The 27,546-nt window shown below is 39.9% G+C and overlaps 2 protein-coding genes across 14 annotated transcripts in view; both read left to right on the top strand.

Moving 5' to 3' along the window:
- The first annotated feature begins 3,270 nt into the window (after positions 1 to 3,270).
- LOC105068347 (uncharacterized) lies at positions 3,271 to 9,235 on the top strand. Its single transcript, XM_045516144.2, is given in 4 exon segments — positions 3,271 to 3,348; positions 3,564 to 3,624; positions 5,730 to 6,605; positions 6,607 to 9,235. Coding segments are annotated over 2 exon segments (1,392 nt in total). The 5' UTR covers positions 3,271 to 3,348; positions 3,564 to 3,624; positions 5,730 to 5,733; the 3' UTR covers positions 7,127 to 9,235.
- The window catches only part of LOC105068394 (zinc finger protein 124), a 42,913-nt gene continuing 18,676 nt past the window's right edge, over positions 3,310 to 27,546 (top strand). For 4 of the 13 annotated variants that reach the window (XM_074350680.1, XM_045516143.2, XM_074350677.1 and 1 more), the window contains exon 1: positions 21,564 to 21,752. In XM_074350680.1, the coding sequence (XP_074206781.1) occupies positions 21,750 to 21,752 (3 nt within the window). In that variant the 5' untranslated portion in view covers positions 21,564 to 21,749. Of the gene's footprint in view, positions 3,349 to 3,563; positions 3,625 to 12,117; positions 12,273 to 21,554; positions 21,753 to 27,546 lie in introns of those variants that run through there. The other 9 variants (XM_045516139.2, XM_074350676.1, XM_045516140.2 and 6 more) reach the window with 7 other exon arrangements.

The following is a 27,546-nucleotide window of genomic DNA, read 5'->3' as shown; positions in this document are numbered from 1 at the left end:
TTCCTCCCTTTGGTTCTGGCAAGTGATTGAATTCACAGAAAGCCTTGTTCCTATACTTGAATTCTCACCCTGGCCCCTTCCGTAGGCTCCATTAAAAAACTTGGGCCAGGCCCCTTTCCTTGATGTCGCAAGGTATTTTTCACCTTCTCTAGAGGCTTGCTTTCCCTTTCCCAAATGTTTCCATCATAGAAGTAATAAACCTTTTCATGCTCTTCAGGCCCATATATGTTATCATCAGCACAGACACCTGAACTAAATCTCAGGCAAGGCTCCACCTGCCTGTACAGGAGACCATAGCAGTTATAGAACAGGTACCATCCTGCACTTTTTGCAGAACTCTTTGCTTTATTGTTCTGTTGATAAAACTTTCAGATCTTTTTAAAAAAAAATTTTATTGACGTGTAATTGATTTACAATGTTAGTTTCACGTGTATAGCAAAGTGATTCAGTTATACATATACATACATACATATATTCTTTTCAGATTCTTTTCCATTATATGTTACTATAAGAAATTGAATATAGTTCCCTGTGTTATACAGTATGTCCTTATTGTTTGTTGTATATATATAGTAGTGTGTGTCTGTTAATCCCTGGCTCCTAATTTATCCCTCCCTGTCCTTTTCCCTCTGGTAACCATAGTTTGTTTTCTATGTCCATGAGTCTAAAATCTTCAGATATTTTGATATTAGTATATGTCACCTGTATATTTGTCTCCAAGTCAACTACGCAATAAATTCTGTGGGCATTGTTGGAAAATTGCTGGGCTGTAAATAGTGATCAAGTTCAGACTCACAGGAAATAGCAGTGGAGTGTATGATTTGGTTGTTCCTCCATTTGTGCATAATATAATGATTTTTTTCTTCACAATGGTCTTCAACACTTGGGATTATTAAATTAAATAGTTTTTGTTCACTGTGAAATGGGATTTACTGGACATTTTAGTGCCCTATTACCCAGTTGCCAAGGTGATGGATTTTTTTTTCGTATGTTATCCTTTTCATATCTGTTAAATATGTTTTGCTTCTTTTTTCCATTTTAAAATTATATCTGTTCATTTTAACTCTGCCAAAGTAGCCCTTTTATGTTCTTATGTCTGTGTGCATTGCAGATGTTTTTCTTCCCTTTTTTATGTATCTTCTAACTACCTTAATTTTAATTTTTTTGGATTTGTCTCTGGCTTTATGGCTCATTCTTTTTCTTCTATGAGAGGTATTCTTTCTATTCTTCTATCAATAAAACATTAACATGTGACTTCTAAAAGTGGCCTAGTTTTATTTTTCACATTTGAATCTACAATGAGTTGGCTATTATGTATGGAATGAAGGGAAATATGATGTCTTTTTCCAATCGGATAACAGTTTATCCCTGCCTTATGTAGTCAAGTGTTCGTGATGTTTGTGAGTACTCTCCTGCGCTGTCCTTGAACAACTTTTTGTATTAAATGCTGGCCTATGGAAGACATTTTTCCTTTCCTTTGTTCTGTTTTTCTCTCTGCCAATACTCTCCTGTCTGAATTATCACAGAGCTGTGTTAGGTAGACTGCCATAGAAAACTTTGTCCATTTTTGGACATTCTTTCTTCCTATTATGTTTGGAGGAGTAGTTTTTATTGAGTCTTAAAAACTGTTTTAGGTATTTGTAAAATTTAATAAATACGTCATTTGGGAGAGGTGACATCTGAGTGACGCTGATTTCTTTCTAAGAACACATGCCCTCTTTACTTATTTCAGTCTACTTTGACATTACCCAATAATTTAAAAAATTTTTCCATGAGGGCCATTAAATATTTTGTAATAGTCTCATTTAGTATTGAATTAAGTTTGGTCTGGAGGAAGCCAGGAGCAAGCTTTCAAATGTTGTCCCTTGGTGTAATCCGATCGGATGGGCTCAGTTCTCCAAGTAACAGATTGTGAGTGTACACGTGTGTTGTTGTCTACCCAGGAAGGTCTGTAGAGACTCAGGGCCCAGAGTTGTTTTGGAGGGCTAATTGGGTAGGTACCATTGCTGAACATGAAACAAAATTACAGTCTCTCCAAAGGAAAATAGGAGCTTACCATATACCATATTGTTGGCATAAACATTTAGCACACTGAGGCACTTTTATCTCTAAGGTTGGTGAGTTTACTCTCAAAATCACAGATCCAAGATACTAGTGAAAGATGAAATCTGTGAGCAAGCATTTCTAAGGATAAGCAGTCCTGGGCCTGCTAATGTTCACTGTGTTTTGCACACTAGGTAGCTGGACTTTGTTACAAGCAAGTGCTACTGTTGCAGTAGAAAGAGCCAGTAGGGATGCCCTAGGCAGCTGCTCCTACTCCCTGGACCCACAACAAGAGAAGTGTTCCCACACTGATGTTGCTCTGCCAAGTAAGTGAATTCTAGCCTCAGAATGGGTGGATACGTGCCTTTTCTCTGTTCCCTCCACATGGACATCAGTGGGTAATTGATCTCTTTTAGGCACCAGCATTTAGGAAATTATGCCGCTGGGGGGTTCCTGTGGCTGGGGTGGGCTGTCATGGTGCTGTGCCTCACGTGGGAGCTCAGAAGAGAGAAGGGTGGCTGGTCAGGTATCACTTGCTGCTGAAATGAGAGAAAGGCTATTTTAGGTTTTTTTGAGTAAAGCACTGTTGAACTCGTTGTGTATTTTGTAAATTTGTGCAAATTCACCATGAAACCATTGTAGATTTTAATGAAGCCCTTGCAAATTCCAAGTCTTAACCTGTTCCACAGGGTCACCAAGGCCCAGGTTATAGTTTTATGATTCTGCGGAAAAGAGGTCTTCTGTGATCGTACCATTTCAGAATGGGTGACTGTGTCCTAAAAATCGTACAGAAGCCATCCTGAGGCCCCTGAACGTGGGGATTTAGTGGAGGTGTGACTTGTCACACTTTCCTCCTCATGCCTGGGCTCTAACTCTCAGTAACTTCCTAGTCCCATGAGATGGGGTAGAGAAAGAGAGGCAAATTGAGTACGTGGTAAAGATTATACAAATTTTAATCTGTTCTCCTCCACAAGAATATTTTTATTTAGCCAACTGGATCTGACCACTTCCATTGACCTGGAGGTGATTGTCACCACAGAGTAAGAGTCCCAATGACAAAATGTTTGGAGACCACAGAGTCATATGTGAACTTCCTGTGAGTTGAGTATAAATTGCCATTGCTCTTCCTCCTTCCCATCCTCCCACATACGTATTTGGGGTGTTTCAGGACTCAGTGACCTTTGAGGATGTGAGTGTGAAGTTCAGCACGGAGGAGTGGGCTTTGCTGGATCTATCCCAGAAGAAACTCTACAGAGATGTGATGCAGGAAACCTGCAGGAACCTGCAGGAACCTGACCTCAATAGGTAGGGATGACAACATTCTTACTTAATTACTTAGTCCGCTAGAGAACCAGTGTTTTTTGCTCATCAAATCTTTCAAGAGGTTGAATGTGGAAAGGGATTACATTGGTAAATAAATGAGGCATGGTCACAGCTCATCATGGACCTGTCATGTAATAATTTTTCTATAATCTTTTGCAATTTATAATGATTTCTGTTGTTGTTGTTCTGCATTTTAGAAGAAAAGTTGAAAGACCCTGACATTGAAGATCAGTATGAAAATCATGGGACAAATCTAAGGTGAGCGACACTCACATAGGAAAGCAATTTCCCATGACAGGATGTTAGTATGCCATGACATTTTATTTATTTAAAGTATAGTTGATTTACAATGTTGTGTTAGTTTCAGGTGTACAGCAAAGTGATTCAGTGAGATAAATATAAATATCTCCATTCTTTTTCAGATCCTTTTCCATTATAGTTTATTACAAGATATTTAATATAATTCCATCTGCTATACAGTAGGTTCTCCTTGTATATTGTATATATAGGAGTAAGTATCTGTTAATCTCAAACTCCAAATTTATCCCTCCCCTCTCCTTTCTCCTTTGGTAACCCTAAGTTTGTTTTCTATGTCTGGGTCTGTTTCTGTTTTGCAAATAAATTCATTTGTATCATTTTTTTTAGATTCCACATATAAGTGGTATCATATATTTGTCTTTCTTAGTCTGACTTACTTCACTTAGTATGGTCATCTCTAGGTCCATCTGTGTTGCTGCAAATGGCATTATTTCATTCTTTTTATGGCTGAGTATTATTCCATTGTGTATATATACCATATCTTCTTTATCCAGTCATCTGTTGATGGACATTTTAGGTTGCTTCCATGTCTTGGCTATTGTAAATAGTGCTGCTATGAACTTTGGGGTGCATGTATCTTTTCAAATTCAAGTTTTCATCTTTTCTGGAGGCAGGCCCAGGAGTGGGATCGCTGGATCATCTGGTAACTCTATTTTCACTTTTTCATAGAACCTCCATACTGTTCTCTATAGTGGCTGCACCAAATTACATTTCCACCAACAGTGTAAGAGAGTTCCCTTTTCTCCACACCCTCTCCAGCATTTATTATTTGTAGACTTTTTGATAATGGCCATTCTGACTGGTGTTAGGTGGTACCTCATCGTGGTTTTGATTTGCATTTCTTTAATAATTAGTGATGTGGAGCATCTTTTTGTGTGCCTGTTGGCCATCTGTATGTCTTCTTTGGAGAAATGTCTATTTAGATCTTCTGCCCATTTTTTCATTGGGTTGTTTGGTCTTTGATACTGAGTTATATGAGCTGTTTGTATATTTTGGAAATTAATCCCTTGTCTGTGTTTTGTTGTTGGTTTCCTTTGCTGTGCAAGAGCTTTTAAGTTTAATTAGGTCCCATTTGTTTATGTTTGCTTATATTTCCATTACTGTAGGAGACAGATCCAAAGAAATACTGCTGCAATTCATGTCAAAGAATGTTCTGCCTATGTTTTCCTCCAGGAATTTTGGAGTATCTGGTCTTATATTTAGGTCTTTAATCCATTTTGAGTTTATTTTCAAATATGGTGTTACAGAATTTCCTAATTTCACTCTTTTACATGTAGCATTCCAGTTTTCCCATCACCCCTTATTGAAGAGACTGTCTTTTCTCCATTGCATATTTTTGCCTCCGTTGTCACAGATTAATTGACCACAAGTACGTGGGTTTATTTCTGGGCTTTCTACCCTGTTCCACTGATCTGTGTGTCTGTTTTTGTTCCAGCACACACTGTGTTGATTATTGTAGCTTTGTCGTATTAGTATAGCCTGAAGTCAGGGATCCTGATTCCTCCAGCTGCATTCTTCTTTCTCAAGATTGTTTATGCTATGACATTTTAAAAGAAGGAAATAAATCAGCCCAGCCTTAAAATGAATGTGTCTTAGGGTTTTTCCATCAAATCCTTTTTCTCAGCTGTGTCCTTAATGTTGAGTGTTTGAAAAATAGTACACTTAAAGTCAGTGTTCAGAATCACCATTTGTGAATATCACTGTTTTGATCATTGCTCTGATTGTGCTCTCTTGTAGAGCTTTAGAATATTCAATTTCAATCAGGATGTGCAGAAAACTCACACTTTCTTTGAAAATGGTAAAAATTTCATTGTCATAACTGTTAATAAATATAATATAATTAATGAACAATTCATTAAAAATATGCTTCTTACTTTTTACAGTAGTTGTATGGTAGAGATACTTTGTAAAAATAAAGAAGGTAGTCAGTATGAGAAACCTTTAGCCAGATTTCAAATCATAATCAGAAAAAAATCAACTGGAATGAAACTATGTGAACTCACTGTGTTAGGACGTGTCTTCATGCATCATTTATCCTTTACTAGGCACATGACATCTCACAGTACACCCAACCCATATGAGTATCTGGGATATGAAGAGAAGCCATATAAATGCAAGGAATGTGGGAAAGGCTTCAAGCATCGTCAGTCCAGACATATGCATGAAAAGATTCACACTGGAGAGAAACCCTTTAATTGTAAGGAATGTGGGAAGGCCTTCAAGCTTCGCCAGTCCATTCAAAGGCATGAAAGGATTCACACTGGAGAGAAACCCTATGAATGTAAAAGATGTGGAAAAGCCTTCAGGTACCACCACAACTTTCAAAAACATGAACAAACTCACAATGGAGAAAAACCCTATAGATGTAAGCACTGTGGTAAAGCCCTCAGTTCTCTCAGATACTGTCGAATTCATGAAATAATGCACACTGGAGAAAAACCTTATAAATGTAAGCAATGTGGTAAAGCTTTCAATTGTCGCAGTTACTCTATAAAACATGAGAGAACTCATAGTGGATTGAAACCGTATGAATGTAAGCAATGTGGTAAACCCTTCAGCTGTGCCAGTTACATTCGAAGACATGAAAGGACACACACTGGAGAAAAGCCTTATGAATGTAAGGAGTGTGGTAAAGCTTTTAGTTGTTCAAGTTCCTTTCGAAAACATGAGAGAACCCATACCGGAGAGAAACCCTATGAATGTAAGCAATGTGGTAAAGCCTTCAGTTATTCCAGATCCTTTCGAAGCCATGAAAGGAGACACAGTGGAGAAAAACCCTATAAATGTAAAACTTGTGGTAAAGCTTTCACTTGTCCAAATTCCTGTCGAAAACATGAGAGAATTCATTCTGGACAGAAACCCTATGTATGTAAGGAATGTGGGAAAGCCTTCAGTTCTCTTACCAAATTTCAGACACATAATGAAGCAGACTGGAGATGGACCTTATGAATGTAAAGAGTGTGGGAAAGTCTTTGATTGTCCCAATTATTTTCATTGTCATGAAAGGACTCACAGTGGAGAAAAGCCGTATAAATGTAAGGAATGTGGTAAGGCCTTCAGGTTTCCTTGTCGTCAAATACATGAAAGAAGCCATACTGGAGAGAGGCCCTGTGAATGTAGGCAGTTTGGTAAAGCCTTCACTTACCTCAGTTCCATTCAAAAACATGAAAGAAGTCATAGTGGAGAGAAACCCTATGAATGTAAGGAATGTGGAAAAGCCTTCATTTATCCCTCAAATGTCCAAAGACACATGATAACGCATACTGGTGATGGACCTTGCACATGTAAAGAGTGTGGGAAAGCCTTTAAGTGTCCCAGTTCATTACGAACACATGAGAACACTCACTCTGGAGAGAAGCCCTACCAATGCAGAACTTGTAGTAAAGCCTTCAGTTGTCCCAGTTACCTTCAAAACCATGAAAAAACTCATAATGGAGAATAGCACTATGAATATGAGGAATGTGTGGAGGCGTTTATTCTAGTTCATTCCAAATAGGTAAAAGAGCCTACGTTGGAGTTTGATAGCACAAGGGTTGGTTAGCAGTACTTGACAGGGGTGTTTCCAGTGAGGTTAAAGAGAGTTCTTCTGGAGGTGTCTTCAAATAAATGAAATCTCCATGTTGTAAGATGTGATCCTTAAGGTCTTCATTTCCTGAGGGTACCCTGTGAAAAGACTTTTTCCAAAACATGGTTACTTTTAATAGAAGCAGTTAAGCCTTTGCAACGTTGGAGTATCTCCCCTTTTATCAGTTGTCAGAAGAAGCTGTAGTCAAGTGCACTGTGTGTCCTGTGACTATGTCAAAGGGTGAGAGTTTATGAGGTCCAAGTGGGGTGGGTCTGAGATATGGAAGGACTAATGGCAATGCTTCTGGCCAAGGTATTTGTAGGGCCTCTACAAATTCTGCCAATCGAGTCTTAATTGCCATTCGTGCATTTGACTAAACCAGAGGATTGAGGGTCAGCCTGGTGATAGTGTTGTAAAACCAGTCATACAGCAGAGACTTGGCAAACACCTGGCCAGTAAAGCGGGTTCCCTGATCACTGTGAAATTTGAGAGGAGTTCCCTGGTAGGCATGATCTTTCCAAAAAGGACTTTAGCCACCGCAAGGGAGGGCTTCAGTCCAGTGTCTAAGCCTACAGACCATGATGACTAAAACGTGTTTCTATCCATTAGACCGAGGAAGTTGAGTGAAATCATTTGGCAGACCTCACATGGCCCATTAGGCAGTTGTAAATGTTCGGGAGCAGTACAGACAGGCTTCCCTGGGCTATATTTTGTGGCTTTGTTAATGTTTCTCCAGCAATACTGATTTATGAAGGACATCATTTCATCAGTTGACCAGTGGTTTAGTGCATGTATGCTGGTGAGGAGTGGGAATTTTAGAATCTCTGGTAGGACTGGGTTGGTATTTGACCCAAACAAGAACCTTCTCTTTTTATCAGACCAAAAGTTACTGAATTTCTAATCTTGTTTTTCCTTTTCTGAGGCCAATTGTTGGACCTCTCCAGCCCATTTTCCTAAATAATTTGGGCAAATATCCCTTTGGTTATGACAGAGGTTTGGCTGCTGTAGATCCCTTTAAGTGCAGCATTCCTTGCAGAAGTATCAGCAAGATGATTTCTCCCACCTTCCAGAGAATCAAGTTAAAAATGCTTATTAGGAAGATGCAGAACTCTTTTTCAGGAGTTGATTTGCTCCACTCCTGAAATAAGTTGATTTGCAGACAACTAATGACATTTTATTTTTCAACATCCTATCTGATAAATGTGATCAGACAATTTGGTTTTTTTTTTCTTTAAATTAAGTTCCTTTTTTTGATGTAAAAAAATGTTTAGGAATCTTAATAATAGCTAAAGTGGCAGGTGGAAGTATTGCCTGAACATGGGGGCCATTTTAAACTTTATTTCCACTGGAAGGAAATTAGCTGGAGCACCGCTTGTAACTGAAGAGAGTCTTTTAGCCTTTTGTGGTAGGGGTACCCACACAAGGTGGCAAATTTGCAAAAAACAACAAAAATGGGCTCAGGTAAAACTTGTAAACAAGGAATATGTTGCCATCAGAATGTGAAAAAACCATTTAGATGTTGCAGGTGCTGGTGGGGGCAGGGGGGAACAATAGCTATTTCTTTATGGTGTCTGGGAAGGAGGGGGCCTCAGCTTGTCAAATGATTTCCAGAAATTTAACAAAGTTGTCAGTTGACTCATTATATGCATGGCCCTATCCAAAAGAACCCCGTGGGAGTTTGCTCTCTCCTGCCCTGTGCAGTGACTGCTCTAAGTCCTTCTCAGTGGGAATCAGCACCTTCCTCATACCAGGCAGACTCCAGATTATTTCCTTCCAGCTGAGTGTAATCCCTGAATATGTTTTCCACTATGTCTGATTGTATGTGATTAAAAGTGTTGTGCTTTTTTTTCTCTAATGAGTGCTTTTGTAGTTTTTTTCTTAGAAATTTTTTTTTTTACCATTTTCCAAGCACTGTATGCTAAGAAATATTACTGTGTTTTTCATGTCCTGAGAGTATATATTAAAATATCCCACGTTAATGATGGATCTTCAGGTCAACTTTGTAATTTTCTTCATTTAATCATCATACATTCCGAGTCCTCATACATGGATGGTACAAATGAAAAATAGTGCAGCCACTTTAGAAAACAGTCTGGCAGTTACTCAAAAATTAAACCTAGAATTACCACATGATACATCAGTTTCTCTCCTACCTTTATGTTCAAGTGAAATAAAATACATATTCAAAAAAACCTCATACATTAATTTTTTATTTTTTAATTTTTATTGAAGTATATTTGATTTAGAGTGTTTCAGGTGTTTAGCAAAGTAATTCAGTTATACATAAATATATGTATTTTTCAGATTCTTTTCCATTATGGGTTATTACAAGATATTGAATATAGTTCCCTGTGCTATACAGTAGGTCCTTGTTTATTTTATATATGGTTGTATGTGTCTATTAATCCCAAATTTTGCCTTCCCCCACTTTCCCCTTTGGTAACCATAAGTTTGTTCTCTATGTCTATGAGTCTCTTTCTGTTCTGTAAATGTTTATTTGTGTCACTTTTTTTAGATTCCACATATAAGTGATATATGATATTTGTCTTTCTCTGACTTACTTAGTAGGATAAGCTCTAGGTTCATCCATGTTCCTGCAAATTTCATTATTTCATTCCTTTTATGGCTGAGTAGCATTCCATTGTGTATATATACCACATTTTCTTTATCCGTTCAGCTGTCGATGGACATTTAGGTTGCTTCTGTGTGTTGGCTATCATAAATAGTGCTGCTATGTACATTTGGGGTGCACATGTCTTTTCAAGTTAGAGTACATGAATTTTACACCAACATTATTCATAGCAGCCAAAGGTAGAAACATTCCAAATGTACATTAATGAGTGAAGAGATAAATGCAATGGGTTTTATCCATCCAGTGGAATATTATTTGGCCATAAAAATGAATGAAGTTTTGATACATGCTACAACATGACATTACCTTGAAAAATTATGCTAAGTGACTGAAGTCAATCCCAAAGACCATATATTGTATTATTCCATTCATATGAAAGCCTTGAGTAGGGAAATCTCAGTGAGAGATTAGTGGTTGTGTAGGCCTGGGAACTCGAGAAGGAAGTTGAGAGATGGTAAATGATAGCTAAAGAGCAATGGAGTTTCTTTTTGAGGGGAGGAAACTGTTCAGAAATTGGCTGTGGTGGTGATTGCATCTACCTGTGAAAATACTGACGCCATTGAGCAAGGGTTCGGGTGCCCACAGCACAGAAAGCCAAGCTCCGACGGCGGGTGTTTGGAGCAAAGTATGGGTTTTATCTGCAGGGTGCCAAGCAAAGGAATGGGAGACAAGTCTCAGATCCACTCCAACTTGGTCTTTGAGTTAGGGTTTTTTTTTTTTTAAGGGGAAAAACAAAGAGGCTGGGATTAATCATCATCTTGGGACATTTCTGTGACATTTCTTAATCATAGTTTTGGAAGTCAGGATGTCTCTAGGTTATGATTCTCAGCCCAGGTGATCCATGACTTAGGGGTCTGTTAGCTTACCTTGCCCTGGAGAAACGACCTGAGTTTGTACATTAATGATAATCTGAATAATAATAGCAATTTTAGTACATTAACAATGTTATTGACAACAGCAATTTTAGCCATCTGACTAGTTAATTAGTATTCAGTTAGTACAGGATTGAGGGAACAAGAAAGGGAACAAAGTTTTGGATAGAGTAATCATAAACTCAGTAAGGGAACTCTGTTTTAGGAGGATTCAGTTTCACTGAAAATCAGTGAGTTGTAGACATTAAAGGGGTCCATTGTATAGTATGTGTGTTGTATCTCAAAAAGTGTTCAAATAAGTGAATAAATGCATTAGAGTTTTGCAATGCGAAAGAGTTCTGCAGTTCAGGCACTTAGACATCTAAGGGTTTCCTGGTTATTTAACACATCCATCACCTCAGATTGTTATTGGGTGTGTATGTGCATGTGTGCGTGAGTTGAGAACTCAAAATCCACTCTCAGCAAATTTCATTCACACAATACAGTATAAGTATCTCATCATATTGTCATCCTTAAATATAGACCATTTTTATTAGTCAATGATACTCAGCTTGCGGTTGGGGTAGTTTCCAGGTGCATCCCATATTTACATTATGATTTGTTTTTTATTATATTAGTGAAAATAGGAATTCGTTTGCTTTAGGGACCTTATAGCTGTTTACATTTAAAAGTTCTCTAGGGACACATGCTAGCACTGATCTAAAATAAGTTTCCTTCCAGTGTAAAATGTGAATTTAATGAAACCTGGTGGTTTGATGACATATCTCATACCCTCAGCTTAGAGAAGAGTCCCTGCCCCCAGCTAGGGTTGCGGGGTTCAAACCCCACTGGAGCCCAGTGCTCTGGGATTCTTTCTCTTAAGTACCAAATGAGAGGGGGTGGGGAAGAGATGGGTAGAAGGCTCAACGCTGCCAGATTTCAAAGATTAAAATGGAGCCTGCCTCTATTACAGATAGTGATGTCACCTTTAAGTAGCTGCGTTTCTAAACAAGGGTCACAGTTCCAGCAGTGGCTTCACAGCCTAAAACCAAGCCCTCTTGTTGCAGTCTATCCTGGTCTGAGCACCCTCTTGTTTATACTTGCGTCATCTTGAAACTGAATCAGGAATTCCCTGTGCACACCTGTGACCTCGCGTTCGGACCACGCTGCGTGGAAGACTACAGAGTCAGCCCTAGGACAGGAACAAATTCCGTTTAAATGCGAACGTTCCCGCAGGGACAGGTTGCGGCCAACGGCTGAAGCCAGTTCGCCTGAGCCTTGCGTCCTCCGGCCCCGCTGTCACTCAGGCACGAGGGGGCGCGTTGGAAACTGTCCATTCGGGGGCGTCGCTGGGCCCGGTGGGTGAGGCGACGCGCCTCAGGGGGCGGGGACGTAGCTAGTCGCGTGGGCGTGGCTCTGGATACTGAGCGTCTGCGCCTGAAGGTCTATTTCCTGCGCCGTAGGCTCTGTCGAGCTGTGACCCGCACTGGTCTTGGGAGTCGTAGGGAGCCTTCAGGGAGACCCAGGAAACCTAGAAATGGTGAGTGTGCTTCCCCGTGTGGGTGCGGAGACGGAGAAGAGAGGCCCGGTTGGAACCGGCCGCAAATGGCCGTGGCGGGCTCCGAGCCTCCCCGCGTTCGACTCCGGAGTCCGCTGACCGGAGTCCACCCGGGGCTCCAGTAGGACCTCAGTCCCTCCGGCTCGCGGCGCGGGGGCGGGGCCGGCAGCGGGGACCCGCGGGCGTCCTGTCCGGTCACTGCGCGTGGTGACTTCGGTTCCGACTCCAGAGCCTCTCTGGGCAGCTCTGCTCCCGCCGCCCCGTATCTCCCTCATGGTGCGGTGACCACGGGGAGAGTCATTAGACTCTGTGTTTGGGCTTTATGCGTAGGAGGAGCTGTGCTGTGTGGGGTCCCCAGTCCCTCATTTTTCCTTAAGGGATTCCCTTTAATCTTGAGTTTTTCCAATTTAGGGGAGCAGGGTCTCAAATCCACGACCCTGTTGCATCAGCGTAGCTCTTCCTAGGGCTGGCGATAAATCCCTAAATTTCCAAATCCCTTTCCTGTTCCCAAACGTCAACTTTCCCTCTCTGATTCACACATTTTCTACTATTTGTCCTCCGTAGTGCATTTCAAACAGCTCTAATATTTTAAGTGTTTAGCCTTTTTCAGTAGAGCCACAGATGGCTATTTAGTTTGTGTCTATTTTACACGAGAGAAAAGCCGAGAATACCACCTGGAACTAAGTTGTGTGAAATCCTTGTGCCTCTCCTCCCAGGATCTTTCTTGGGCACAAACATCCTATGGAAAATCGCTTGGTTGGAGATTCCTTTTTGAAACTTTTTTGGGTGATCTATCAGCCTTGCCCTCGTTGTTTTTATTAACTGAAAGATTCATTGCTTTATTTAAGTGTCTATTTTTCAGTAGGGGTAAATACATTATTTACTTAATCAATAGGCACAAAAGACAGCATAAACCATTTCCAAAGAGACAAGAAAGAGGTGAATTTCAGGAGGGAAAAAAAGAGGTTCCAGTATTGCATTCCATTTAAGATCCTGGTTTCACTCTTTCTTGCTCTGACTGTAGTTGTTTCTGAGGGCTGTTGATTACTTTTAGATGATTTCAAATGAAATTCCAGGCTTTAGTCTTGCAGACCAGAAGTGTTCAAGTATGATTAATTGCTTACAAGTCTTGCCATGGAAATAATAATTTACAGACATCTTTTTTTTGCTGAAAGGAATATATATTTGGGATTTTCTGGTTGAACTAATAAAGTGCATTCTAGTTTTCTTTCCTCCTTTCCACATAAACACTGAATTTGAGTGAATCTGCTGGGTTGTTCAGTGTGTTTGTGAGATTAAAATGTAGTAGTCGTGCCAAGAGACTCTAGTGGGAGTATGGCCTGTGGTTTGTGACCCAAACTAAGCTCCCCCCACCCCACTCTGAGCCTGCAAAGGGAAATAGAAATGAAAGCCCATTGGTTCTTCCTGGGGAACCTTACCCTGCGGATCCCAGAAGAAGCCTTTATGCTGAAAGAAGAAACAGAGCCCTGGAAAGCTGGGGAAGCAAGTGCACCTGGGTGGGGGGACGAGGCGATTCGGTAATTCTCTTTCTGAGGTTGTAATTGTGGTTTCTTTAGGTGTAGACGTATGTTTGAGTGTTGCATCCATAATGTAGGTGCACTTAGTGTAATTTGTGCACAGAGAAGTCTGTGAACATCAGCTCTTCTTTCTCCTTGACGGAGTGTTTATGATTGTGGGAGTTCATTTGGGTCGGAACCTGCTGAGAAATTCCTCGCTGGTGAGAGTGGAAGCCTGGGGGAGGAGGGGCTTGCACACCGTCAGGCAAGAGGACAGTACCTGCAGCTGCCAGAGTTCATTTGGGGGGGGGCCTACCCTTCTTCACTGGGGACTGACTCACTTCTAGGGGTCCTGTTTCCATCAGGAGTGTCTGCACCACAATTTTAAGAATGTGTTTAACTTTCTGAATGTGGGTTTTCCTTTTGAACTATAGGGAAGCGGTCTGCTTATGTCAGCTGATTCCTATACTTGCTTTTCCTTCCTTTGGATTCCTTTATCTGTTGAGTATTGTGTTCCTGTAATTCTTCTTTTCCTTAGTAGTTCCCACCTGACCCCTCTGCGTCCACACAGTTTGCACTATTTTATACATTTTGTATTACTGCGATACATTTGTTAGAATTACTGAACCAATATTGATGCATTAAAATCCACAGTTTTCATTATCAATGGCTTTGTGTTGTAGGGTCTGTGGGTTTTGGTAAATGCTTAAGGACACGTATCCATCATCTCTGTATCATATATGGTAGTTTCACTTCTCTCAAGATCCCTTAGGCTCCACCTGTTCATTCACCTCTACCTTCAGGACCAAAGATCTTTTTACTGGCTCATAATACTATCTTTTCCAGAATGTCATATACTTGGAACCTTGTGTAGCCTTTCCAGATTGGCTCTACTTAGCAATGTACTTTTAAGTTTCCTTCATGTGTTTTCACAGGTTGATGCCTCATTTCATTTTTTCACTGAACAATATTTCATCTTATTACAGTGGTAATGACCCCGATTATCCATTTGACTCTATCCATCTGCTGATGGACATTTAGGTTGCTTCCATCTCTTGGCTATTGTAAATAGTGCTGCTATGAACGTTGAGGTGTGTATCTTTTCAAATTAGCAATTTCTCCATATATATGCCCAGGAGTGGGATTGCTGGATCATATGGTAACTCTGTTTTTAGATTTTTTAAGGAATCTCCATACTGTTTTCCATAATGGCTGCACCGAATTATATTCCCACCAACAGTGTGGGAGGGTTCCCTTTTCTCCACACACCCTCTCCAACATTTATTGTTTGTGGATTTTTTAATGATGGCCATTCTGACCAGTGTGAGGTGATACCTCATTATAGTTTTGATTGTATCAAATCTTTTTATGTTTATTTCCCCCTCCTTTCATTTCTGATATTAGTAACTTCTGTTTCGCCTTCTCTTCTCAGTTATCTTGACTAGATGTTAATCAATTTTATTATAATTAATATTTTCTAAGGATCAGCTTTTGGTTTTGAAAAGTAGAGTGGTTTTTTCCTTTCAAAAATTTAAATATTTCACTCTGCTCTCTCCCTGATTGCATCATTTCTGAAAAGAGGTCTGATTTAATTCGTCTTTTTTCTCTATAAGTAAGGTAGATATTCCCCTCTAGCTTTTTTTCAATATGTTCTGTTTGTCTTTGATTTTTCTCTAGAGTATGATATACATCATATGCATTTTGATGTTTAGTCTTCTCTGAGCTTTTCGGATCCACAGCATGCCATTTATGATTAATTTCAGGAAAATCAGTGATTATTCCTTCACTAATTTTTTAGCTTCCTTTCTGTGAATCTTTTCTTTCAGTTATTCCCATTTTGTGTATTTTAAACCTTCTGTCATCACTGCAGTTCATGGATTTTGTGTTCTGTCTTGATTTTTTTGTTTGTTTTTTGTTTTGTGGGGTTTTATGCCTTTGTATTAGCCCCTGGAGAAATAGATTGTTTTCAGTACAAGCCTTGTGAAGAACAGATTTTGGTTTTGTTTTTGTTTTGTTTTTAATGGAAAGAGCAGGGTTTTATTCACAACTCGAACAATGAAGCAAGAAATACAGCAGGGACATGATTTGTGTCTGCATTGGCAATATTCCTGGCAACCCAGCCAGAAATCACAGTAACAGAGCAGCAGAGTTTTGAGCCCCCGATTTACATCTGAATGGGGCCACGACCAGTATCCCATTCAGGACCTTCCCTCGGTGGATACAGTCAAGCCATGTGGTCATAATGTCTTCCTGACTCATGGCCTTGCTTCTGCAGCATTTGCACCAGCTCCCTCCTATACTGGGTGTGAGGTGCTGGGTCTCTGAGACTCATGCCCCAAGATTTCTTTTGCAGGAGGATCCTGAGCAGATCATGACCCAGCTGCAGGCTCTGGTCCCTCAGGGAGATGTGAGGAGCTGTCCCCAATAGGAATGGGCTGGAGGGCTTCAGGCTCTTCTTGCTCGTGAAGTGACCAGTGGCCCACAGGTTGCCCCGCAGGTGCACTCAGATCTTGCTGGCGGGACTTGGGACTCCGGGAGATCCCAGGGCAGCGCCCCCTGCCGGCAGGGTCCTGGCTGGACCCCCACCACACCTCTGCTCCAGCACACTTGGCAGTGGCTCGCGTCCACGGCTCCCAGTGCTTATTTTTAAATGCCACCTTTATTTTCCCTTTTTCAGTTTTGGAGAGAGTGTTTTATCTGTGACCTCAATGCTTTGATGGATTTAAGAAGAGTTGTTCAAGTTTTTTTCACTGTTTTCTTTTAGGCCAGGAATGATGACTTCTAAGTTTTTTAAATGCCAGACTAGAACCTGGAAGTCTCCAGCTTCAGTTTTGGATACTTGATGCTGACTGCTTTAAAACCTCATCTGTCCTCTTTTCCCTTTTACCCACATCTATGCAAAGTGATCAGAAAGCCTTGGTCCTCCTTCCTTTGGCAGTATCAAGAGATGCAATCCTCTTAAGACCCTGCTCTTGTGTGTGAACCCTCACCCTAACCCAGCCCCTAACTTTAATTTTTAGAAGGTCCAGATACCTTTCCTTGCTTGGTGAAGCCATGTGCTGGAGAGGCCTGCCTTACTTTCTTCAGATACATCGATTATTTAAGAAACAAACCCTTTCATACACTATTGGCAATGTGTGCTGTCATCAGCTAAGGGATTCTTATGCCCAGGGGTCAAACTGTCACGTTCCCTGTTTACCTTGTGGGAGCTTGGAATTAGGGAGACTGGCAGGGCAGCCTGTAGAATGGCTGATCAGGAAACACTTCCTCCTGCAATTTGAAAATGGAGATTTTATGTTCTTTAGGAGGAAAGCACTGCCGAAGGCTTCATGTATTTTATATTCATGAGCAGGTTCACCATCAAACCCTTGTGATTTTCAGTGAACACACTTGTAATCTGCAGCTCTCAACCTGTTCCTCGGAGTTAGAAAGGCATGGGCACAGTGTTCTAGATCTGCCATCAAAAGCTCTCCTGACGTATCGTCTCCCTCTGTGCCCTGGCGGCCCTGTGGTCCCCAAGTGTAGGGATTTCGTGGGCTGTTTTCATGCCATCTTCCTAGTGTCTGAACTCTAAGCTCCAGTTAGCTTTCTAGTGCATCACATCACACAGAGAAAAAGGAAAAACTGAGTCTGTGATAAATATTACACAAGTGAAAAGCAATACTTGCCCACAAGAATATTTCCATTCCATCATCTACATCTGACTATTTCTAACGGCCTAGAGACCTTTAGGGCCAAATCAGCCAGCTGGAGCTTATTAAAATTTTTACAGCTTTCCTGGACTCTCGGTTTTGGTGATAGGAATGGAAGAAAAGGCTTCTTCACTGTGTTCTTATTCATGAAACATTGTGCAGATTTAACCCTCTGCCTCATAAGTGCTATGCATGGTGGGTAAAAAGGAAGGAGATGAAAGAGATTTTTCTTCACAAAATATTTTTTGATGGTCTTAAAATGGTAACATTTGTATCATTTGTATAGCATTTCTCTCATTTCCCAACGTGCTCCAGACCCTACTATTAGTAAGAAGTAAGATGTAATGTGATCGCAGTAATTATCTCCACATTAAACACACTGGAGTTGGACCTCATCCATGCAAGAAATGTGGGAAGGCTTTCGATTGTCCCAGTTTATTACGAAACCATGAAAGAACTCACGCTGGAGAGAAACCATATGAATGTAAACATTGTAGTAAAGCCTTTAGTCTCCTGCGTTCTTTACAAAACCATGAAAGAACTCATATTGGAGAGTAGCCCTATGAATGTGAGAAATGTGCGAAAGCCTTTGGTTCTAACACCAAATTTTGAAGACGTGATGAAGCACACTGGAGAGGGACCTTATAAATGTAAGGAATGTGGGAACGCCTTTGATTGTCTCAGTTCATTATGAAATTGTGAAAGAACTCAGAGAGAAACTTTATGAATGTAAAAATCATAGTAAAGATTTCGATTGTCCCAGTTCTTCTGTTCAAAACCATGCAAACGCTCATAATGGAAAGGAGGCCTATGAATGTAAGGAATGTAGGACAATCTTATGCTGTAAGCCAGAAATTGACACAGCATTGTAAACTGACTATACTAAGGACAGTTTAAGAGACCTCTGAGACAACATCAAGTGTACTAATCATTATAGGGGTTCTCATTATAGGGGTCCCAGAAGGAAGGGTGAGAAAACGGGCAGAAAACATATTTGAAGACCTAACAGCTGAGAACTTCCCTAACCTGGGAAAGGAAACAGACATCCAGGTTCAGGAATCACAGAGTCCCAACAGGATCAATCCCAAGAGGACTGCACCAAGACATACAGTAATTAAAATGGCAAAAATTAAAGGAACAATATTAAAAGCAGCAAGGGAAAAGCAACAAGTTATGTACAAGGGAACTCTCATAAGGCTATCAGCTGACTTCTCAGCAGAAACTTGGCAGGCCAGAAGGGACAATACCCAAGATAGGGGAGCAATCTAAGTGTCCATCAGCAGATGAATGGATAAAGATGTGGTGTATATATAAATACATGTTTAGGAATATTACTCAACCATAAAAAAGAATGAAATCTTGCCATTTGCAACAACATGATGGACCTAGAAGGTATTATGCTAAGTGAAATAAGTCAAAGACAGGTATTGTATTTCACTTATTTGTGGACTCCAAACAAATGAGCAAACATAATGAAACAGAAACAGGGTGACAGATACTGAGTCCAACAGGTAGTTGGCAGAGAAGGGAGAGGTGAGTGAGGAAAGAAATAGGTGAGGGAGATTAAGAGATACAAACTTAGAATCACAAAATGAGTCACAGGTATGAAATATGTAGCGTGGGAAATAGTCAATAATTACATGTTACATCTTTGGTGACAGATCATAACTAGTCTTATATTAGTGATCATTTTGAAATGTATAGAAATATTGAAACACTATGTTGGGTAACAGAAACTAACATAATGTTGTAGGTCAGTTATTTTTCATAAACTCATAAGAAGAGATCAAATTTGTGATTATCAGAGATAGGGTGTTGGGTAAGGGGGAATTGGATGAAGGCAGTCAAAAGGTACAAACTTTCTGTTATAAGATAATTAGTACTAGGGATGTAATGTACAACATGATAAATGTAACACCACTGTTACACTGTTACACTGTATCTTACATATCAAAGTTGTTAAAAAAGAGTAAGTCCTAAGAGTTCTCATCAAAAGGAAAAATTTTTTTCTATTTCTTTAATGTTGTATCTTTAAGAGATGATGGATATTCACTAAACTTATAATAATTTCATGATGTATATAAGTTAAATCATTATGCTGTACACCTTAAATTTACACTGTGCGATATGTCAGTTATATCTCAATAAAACTGGAAAAAAAGAGTATCCTCAAAACCACCACAGACTAACTTCTATCTGATTCGAGCTATAGGTTTCAAATGTTTTCCAATGGATATGGAGTTGCAGTTTGGGAAGACAAAAACAGTTCTGGAGATTGGTTTCACAATGTTAAAAATGATGAGAATGTAAATTTTTTATTGCACATATATTAATGCAATTAAAAGTAAACATTTTAAGGCAAGAGAGTGTACACAACCCACAGACTGGAAGAATTTTGGAAATTACATATATCATGAGGAACTTATATCAAAAATACTTAAAGACTTCTTATAACTTAATCATAAAAAGTCAACTCAATTTAAATATAGCAAAGAAACTGAATTCACATTTTTCCAAGGAAGACAGACAAGTGGTCCAGAGTATATGGCAAGATGCTGGACATCAGTAGTCATCAAGGAAATGGAAATCAAAACCACAATGGGCTACTGCTCTACAATGAGGATGGCTAGAATGAAAACATAAGGTACTTAGTTTTGTTGAAGATATATGGAGAAATTTAAACTCTCATACACTGGTGGTGGATATATAAAATGGTGTAGCCACTCTGGGAAAGGTTCTAGGAGTTCATAAATAATTAAACCTAGGTTGACCAGTTATCCATCTATGAAACTACCCCCAAATGAAAACATATGCTTGAAGAAAACTTGTACATGAATTTTATAAAAATTACTCAAATACAATGGAATACTATTCAGCCATAAAAACCGACAACATAATGCCATTTACAGCAACATGGATGTTCCTGGAGAATGTCATTCTAAGGGAAGTAAGCCAGAAAGAGAAAGAAAAATACCATGAGATCGCTCATATGTGGAATCTAAAATAAATAAATAAATAAATAAAAAACAGAAACAGACTCACAGACATAGAATACAAACTTGTGGTTGCCAAGGGGGCGGGGGGTGGGAAGGGACAGACTGGGATTTCAAAATGTAGAACAGATAAACAAGATTATATGCTATAGCACAGGAAAATATATACAAGATCTTGTGGTAGCTCACAGCAAAAAAAAAAAGTGACAATGAATATATGTATGTTCATGTATAACTGAAAAATTGTGCTCTACACTGGAATTTGACAACACTGTAAAATGACTAGAACTCAATAAAAAAAAAAGTTAAAAAAAAGTATAGGTAATTGGGGAAAAAAAAGTTACTCAAAGCAGCCAAGAAATGGAAACAAACCAAATGTCCATTAATGGATGAATAGATAATAGACTATTATTTGGCCACAAAAATGAGTAAAGTATTAATAATATATGCTACAATATGGTTGTCCCTTGAAAAAAAATTATGGTTAAGTTACTGAAGTCAATCACAAAGACCATATATAATATAATTCCATTTATATGAAAGCCCCAAATAGGGAAATCTAGAGATAGAAAGGAGATCAGTAGTTCCCTAGGGCTAGAGTTGGAAGAAGACGTTGGGAATAGTGGGAGTGATAGCTAAAGGGCAGAGGAGTTTCTTTTCAAGGTTTCATTTGAGGGGAATTTTCAAAAATTGGCTGTGGTGATGACTGCCAATACACTGAGAACCATAAAATGTACACTTTAACTGGGTGCATAACATCTTAATCAAGTTGCTCAGATAAATTAATAATGCAACAAGGGTTCTGCAACCCAAAAGAGTTTTGCAATCCAGCCTCTTAGGCATATAAGAATTTCCAAGTTAATCGGTACATCCATCACCTCACATGGAGTTCCCAGTGCCCAAAGAGCTGCGGGAAGATATCAGAGTCAGACCAGGAAAGAAAAAGTTCTGTTTAAAATCAAACGTGCCAGGCGGCAACAGTCTCTGCTTACCGGTCACAGAGAAACGCCTTCTCCAGCAGGAGGTCACTGAAGCGCGAGGGGGCGGGGTATATTCTGTCCAATCAGGCGCGCCGCTGGGGCAGGTGGGTGGTGTGACGCACGTCCCGGCGTGGACGTTGCCTCCCGCTCAGGCTGACCTGTAGGGTCACTAACGTGCGCTTCACCGTCGCAAGTGGCTCTGCCCGTGTCGCGCTGTGTCCTGCGCGGGTCGTGGGAGTCGTTAGGAGGGACTCAGACAAACCCAGGAAACCTAGAAATGGTGAGTGTGATGCCCCAGGGTGCGGAAACGGAGAGAAACGGGGCTGGTTGGAACCAGCCGGAACCGGCCGTGGAGGGCCCGGACCCCCACGCGGTCAGCTCTCTCGAGTCTGCGGACCCGTGGGGGGGACGCCGCTTGGACCTCAGTCCCCTCCGGCTCGCAGCTTCGGGGCGAGGCCGGCAGCCGGGGCCCCGGGCGTCCTGTCCCGTCACTGTGCGCGGTGATTTCGGCCCCGGAGCCTCTCTGGGCAGCTCTGCGCCGGCAGCCTCGCGTCTCCTCCACATTGTGTGGTGACCGCGGGGGAGGGTCATCAGGGAACAGTCGTTGACTCGGGCTACGGGGTTCGTGCGTGGAAGGATTTGTGTTATCAACCCCTCCTTTTTACCCAGCGGGGACCACTTTTCTCCTGAGTTTTCCAAATGTTTGGGAAACAGAGTCTTAAATCCACGAGCTTGTCCCTTAGAGTAGTTCTCTGTAGGGCTGGTAATAAGTGACTGAATTTCCAGATCGCTCCCCGCATTTCCAGAGCACTCTTTCCCACACTGATTCACAACATCCTTATCAACTATTCGTCTTCCGGGGTTCATTTCAAAAAGGCTCCGGATCTTAACTACTTATCCTTTTCCAGAGAGAGCCATGGATGGCTTGTCTTTTGTTTTTTTTGTTTTTTTTTTTTCTTTTTTCTTTTTTCCTCCTTTTTTTTTTGTTTTGGTCAGTGGATATTTTACGTGAGAAAAAAGCAGAGAATAACCACCCGGAATATATCGTATGAAATCTTTTCTCTTCCAAGTTTATTTCCTGGAAACAGACACCCTATGGGAAGTCCTTTGGTGGAGGCTCTTCTTTGAAACTTTCCAGGGTGATCTGTCCTGTAAGCACTGCCCCCTCTGGGTTTGTCACCTTGAAAAGATTTATTCACTTATTTAAGTGTCTGTTTTTCAATAGAGGTAAAATGTATTTAACTAATAGAGCTTGAAATGCAGTATAAGTTATTTCCAAAGGGACAAAAAAGAGTGAATTTCAGCAAAAATAAAATATTCCAATGTTACATTCCATTTGTTAAGAATTTTTTCTTCTAAGAATGTGTAGGAAGTTTCTGAGACGTGTACTCTCCTTTTGGATGATTTCAATAGAAATTCCAGGGCTTAGACTTGAAAATCAAAAGTGTTCAAATGTGATTAATTATTTACAGTGTGTTACCGTGAAAATAATAATTAACTGACATCTTCTTTTACAGATAAATAGATATTTGGGGTTTGCTTGTTGAACTAGTAGAAGTGCCTTACAGTCTTCCGTCCTTTCCGAATAAATACTGGGTTTGAATGATTTTGCTGGATTGTCAAACACTGGGCTTGTGTCATTTAAAATACTATAGTAGATCCCAAATAACTCTAGTGGAGTGTGGAGGACTATGGTCAGTGACCCAAGTTAAGGTCCTCTTGAGCCTGCAAAGGGAAGTACTTGGAGGCCCCGATGGTTCTTCTTGGGGCGCCTCCCCCCCCAACCTGGTCACCTTCACCATGGAAGGGGGTGAAACTACAGAGCCCTGGAAAGCTGGGGAACCAAGTGCACATGGGGGTTAGAGGGTTGTAGTTACGGTTCCTTAGTCTTGGACGTTTTTAAGCAGTATGTTTGAGTGTTGCATCTATAAAGAAGGTGCACTTAGTGTAATTTGTGCACAGAGAAGTCTGTGACCATCAGCTCTTCTTTCTCCTTAACAGGGTGTTTATGATTGTGGGAGTTCATTTGGGTCGGAACCTGTTGAGAAATTCCTCACTGGTGAGAGTGGAAGCCTGGGGGAGGAGGGGCTTGCTCACCGTCAGGCAAGAGGACAGTACCTGCAGCTGCCAGAGTTCATTTGGGGGGGGGCCTACCCTTCTTCACTGGGGACTGACTCACTTCTAGGGGTCCTGTTTCCATCAGGAGTGTCTGCACCACAATTTTAAGAATGTGTTTAACTTTCTGAATGTGGGTTTTCCTTTTGAACTGTAGGAAGCGGTCTGCTTGTCTCAGCCAATTAGTGTATTTGCTTTCCTTTCCTTTGGATTCCTTTATCTGTTGAACATTGTGGTCCTGTAATTCTTTTCCTTAGTACTTCCCACCCAACCCCTCTGCATCCACACAGTTTGCACTACTTTTTATATCTCATGTTACTCCAGTACATTTTTAACAGTTGCTGAACCAATATTGATGTGTTAAAGTCTGCAGTTTTACATTATGCTTGACTATTTCTGTTATATTATCTATGGGTTTGCAAACATTTAATGGCATATATCCATCATTTCTGTATTATACAGAGTAGTTTCACTTCCATCAAATCCCTTATGCTCCACCTATTCATTCATCCATCCCCCAAATGCCTATCAACCAAGATCTTTTACTAGCTCATAATTTTGTCTTTTTCAGAATGTCTTACATTTGAAATCATACAGAATGTAGCCATGTCGATGGGCTTCTTTCACTTAGTGATATGCTTTTATGATTCCTCTATGTGCTTTCATGGCGTGATACCTCATTTCATTTTTTTTAACTGAACAATAGTTTATCATATTGATATGCCACTGATTGTTATCCATTCAACTCTTAAATAGTATCTTGCTTAGCTCTAATTCTTGCCAATTATGAATAAAGCACAGGCAAACATTCGTGTGCAGGTTTTTTGCAAACACAAGGTTTCAGCTCATTTAGGTCAATACCAAGGAGTGTGATTGCTGGATCTTACTATATATGTATGAGTATAATTAATTTTGACATGAAATTCCTGTCTGCCATTGTAGGCTTACCAAATTATGTTCCCTCTAGCAGTGAACGAGGGTCACCTGCAGCTTCACATCTAATAGCCATTTAGTAAGTGTGTAGCGACATCTCTTTCCTTCTGTCCTGAGTGTGCTTTCATATTGCTTATTTCCCATTTGTATATCTTCTTTAGTGAGGTGTCTGTTCAGATCTATTTTAATTGGGTTGTTGGTGTTTTTACTCTTGAGTGTAAGAGTTCTTTGTATATTTGGGATACCAGTCATTTATGAAACTTTGTCAAAAAAAAAAAAACCAAAACTTTGTCTTACAGAGATTTTAGCCTTGTCTGTGACTTGTCTTTCCCAGGGCATGAGTTTTTCATATTAATGAAGTAAAACATCATTTTTTTCCTTCATGGATTCTTTTCTTCTTTTGGTGTTGTATCTGAAAATTCATCACTAAAGACAAGGTCACCTAGATTTTCTATCCTGTTATATCTAGGAGTTTTTACTTTTGCATTTTACGTTTCGATCAGTGATCTATTTTGAGTTAATTTTTATGAAAGACTTATGTTTACCTCCCCTTTGTGTGTATGTGTGTGAGTGTGTGTGTGTATGTGTATGTGTTTTGTATGTGGCTATTACTTCAAGCAATATTTTTTTTAAGATTTTCTTTTGTCCATTGAATTGCCTTTACTTCTTTGTCAGAGATCAGTTGAATACATTTTGTGTGTGTTTATAGCAAAGCAGTTGACATTTGTATCCTTCGACCTTGCCATAGGATATGTACACTCTTACTGATTCCTGGAGTTGTCTGGTGGTGTGGATGCTCCAGATGTTTTACATAGACAGTCATGTCCCATAGAACAAAGACAGTTTTCTTTCTTGCTTACCAGTCTGCGTACCTTTTATTTCTTTTTCATCTGTTACTGCAGTGGCTAGAGCTTCCAGTGCAACATTGAATAGGTGCTTCCTTGTCCTGTTACATTCCCAGTGAAGCATCCAGATTCTCACCATTAAGTATGATGTTAGCTACAGGTGTCCTGTAGCTTTTTTTTTTTTTTTCAAGAACAGAGTTCCCTTCTATTGTTAGTTTATTATCATTGTGAATGTTGGCTTGTATCAAATCCTTTTTCATTTTTTATCTCCCTTTCCTTTCACTTCTGATATTAATAATTTGTGTCTTCCCTCTTTGCTCAGTTATCTTGACTAGATGTTTATCAGTTTTATTAACCCTTCCAAGAACCAGGCATAATGCTATTGCACGCTTAGCAGACTACAGTACGGTGTTAACATAACTTTTATATGTGCTGGGAGACCAAAAACTTCATGTGACTTGCTTTATGGCCATATTCACTTTATTGTGGCAGTCTGGAAACAAACCCAAAATAACTTCAAGGTATGTGTGTACCACTATACCACTTCACTGGTTGTGCAAGTTCCTCATACCACACTGTTCCCAATTCCCCCCTCCCATCCCTGTCACATTGCTGTCATTTATTTCACTTATCTATAATATTATTACGAAATACGTTGTTGCTAACATTACTTTAAACAAAGTGCCATCTGCTGTATTAAATACTAAAGATATTTCACCATAATTTATTCCTTTTCTAATCCTCCACCTTTATCATTTACATTCTTTATGATAAATTTTTGAACATTCATTCAAAGTAGGTGTACTAATGATAAATTCCCTCAATTTTTGTCTCAGAAAGTCCTTATTTATTCTTTATTTTTGAAGGATAATTTTGCTTGACCCAGAATTCTAGGTAAATTTTTTTTAATTTCATAACTTTAAATATTTCACTCCACTCTGTTCTTGTTTGCACAGTGTCTGAAAAGAAGTCCGATTAATTCAAATCTTTGTTTCTCTATATCTAAGATGTATTTTGCCCTCTGGCTTCTTTCAATATATTCTCTTTGTCTTTGATTTTTCACTTGTTTGAATACGATACACAGTCGTCCCGTGGTGTCCTTGGGGGATTGATTCCAGAACCTGTCATGGACACCAAAATCCACAGATGCTCAAGCTCCATAGCTGGCCCTCGTATATGTGGGATCCTCATTCGTGGATATGGAGGGCTGACTGTTTATTTATTGAAAAAAATCCACGTATAGATGGACCCATGCTGTTCAATCCATGTAGTTCAAGGGTCACCTGTAGTTGGGTGTGCAGTTTTGATGTTTTCAAGTTTATAGTGTTCACTGAGCTTCCTGTATTTATAGTTTGAAGTCTACCATTAATTTTAGGAAATTTTGGTGTTTATTAATTCACTTATTTTTACTGTTTGTTTCTGATTTTTCCTTTATGTGTTACCATTATGTGTATTTTAAAGATTCTGTTGAAGAACATTGTCCTGGGGTTCATGGATATTTTATTCTGTCTTTTTGTTATTTTTTGACTTTGCATTAGACTCTGGTAAAATAGATTTTTTTTGAGTATAGGCTTTGTTAAGAACAGAATATTTAGGGAATATTTCAGAATTCCCTCTTCCTTTTCTCCTTCCCAATTTTGGAGACACTGGTCTGCCCTTTGATCTCAGTGCATTCATGGATCTAAGAAAAACTGTTCTTTTCAAGTTTTTTCATTTTCTTCTTGTGAGAGAAGAATGATGGCTTCTAAGTTCCCTACATTCCAGACCAGAAGTTGGCAGGGCACCATCTACAATAGCTTCTTCTTGAAATTGGAGACTGGAGGTTTTATATTCTTTTGGAGGAAAGTGCTCCTGACACTTTTATGTATTTTATAATCATGGACTCATTCTCCATCAAAACCATCGTGGACTTCAGTGAACTCTTTGCAATCTGCAGCTCTTAACATGTTCCTCAAGTGCAGCCAGGCCCAGGGTGCACTATTAGGGACTGACAGGAAAGAGCTCTTTGGGCACATTATTTCACTGTGTGTTCTAAAAAAAAAATGGCTGGAAGCAGCCTGAGGCAGGTGAGTATTGGGATTTTTTTTCCTAAATTGCCATGCCCTTTCCTCGTGTCTGAGCTCTGGGTTCCAAATAATGTTCTAAATCAGTCATATCAGAAGAAGAAGGAAAGACTTATGT

The sequence above is a fragment of the Camelus bactrianus genome, chromosome 22, assembly GCF_048773025.1.
Source record: "Camelus bactrianus isolate YW-2024 breed Bactrian camel chromosome 22, ASM4877302v1, whole genome shotgun sequence".
In the NCBI taxonomy this organism is placed as follows: domain Eukaryota; kingdom Metazoa; phylum Chordata; class Mammalia; order Artiodactyla; family Camelidae; genus Camelus; species Camelus bactrianus.
The sequence above is the reverse complement of the archived record's forward strand: the minus strand, read 5'-3'. Positions and strand labels throughout refer to the sequence as shown.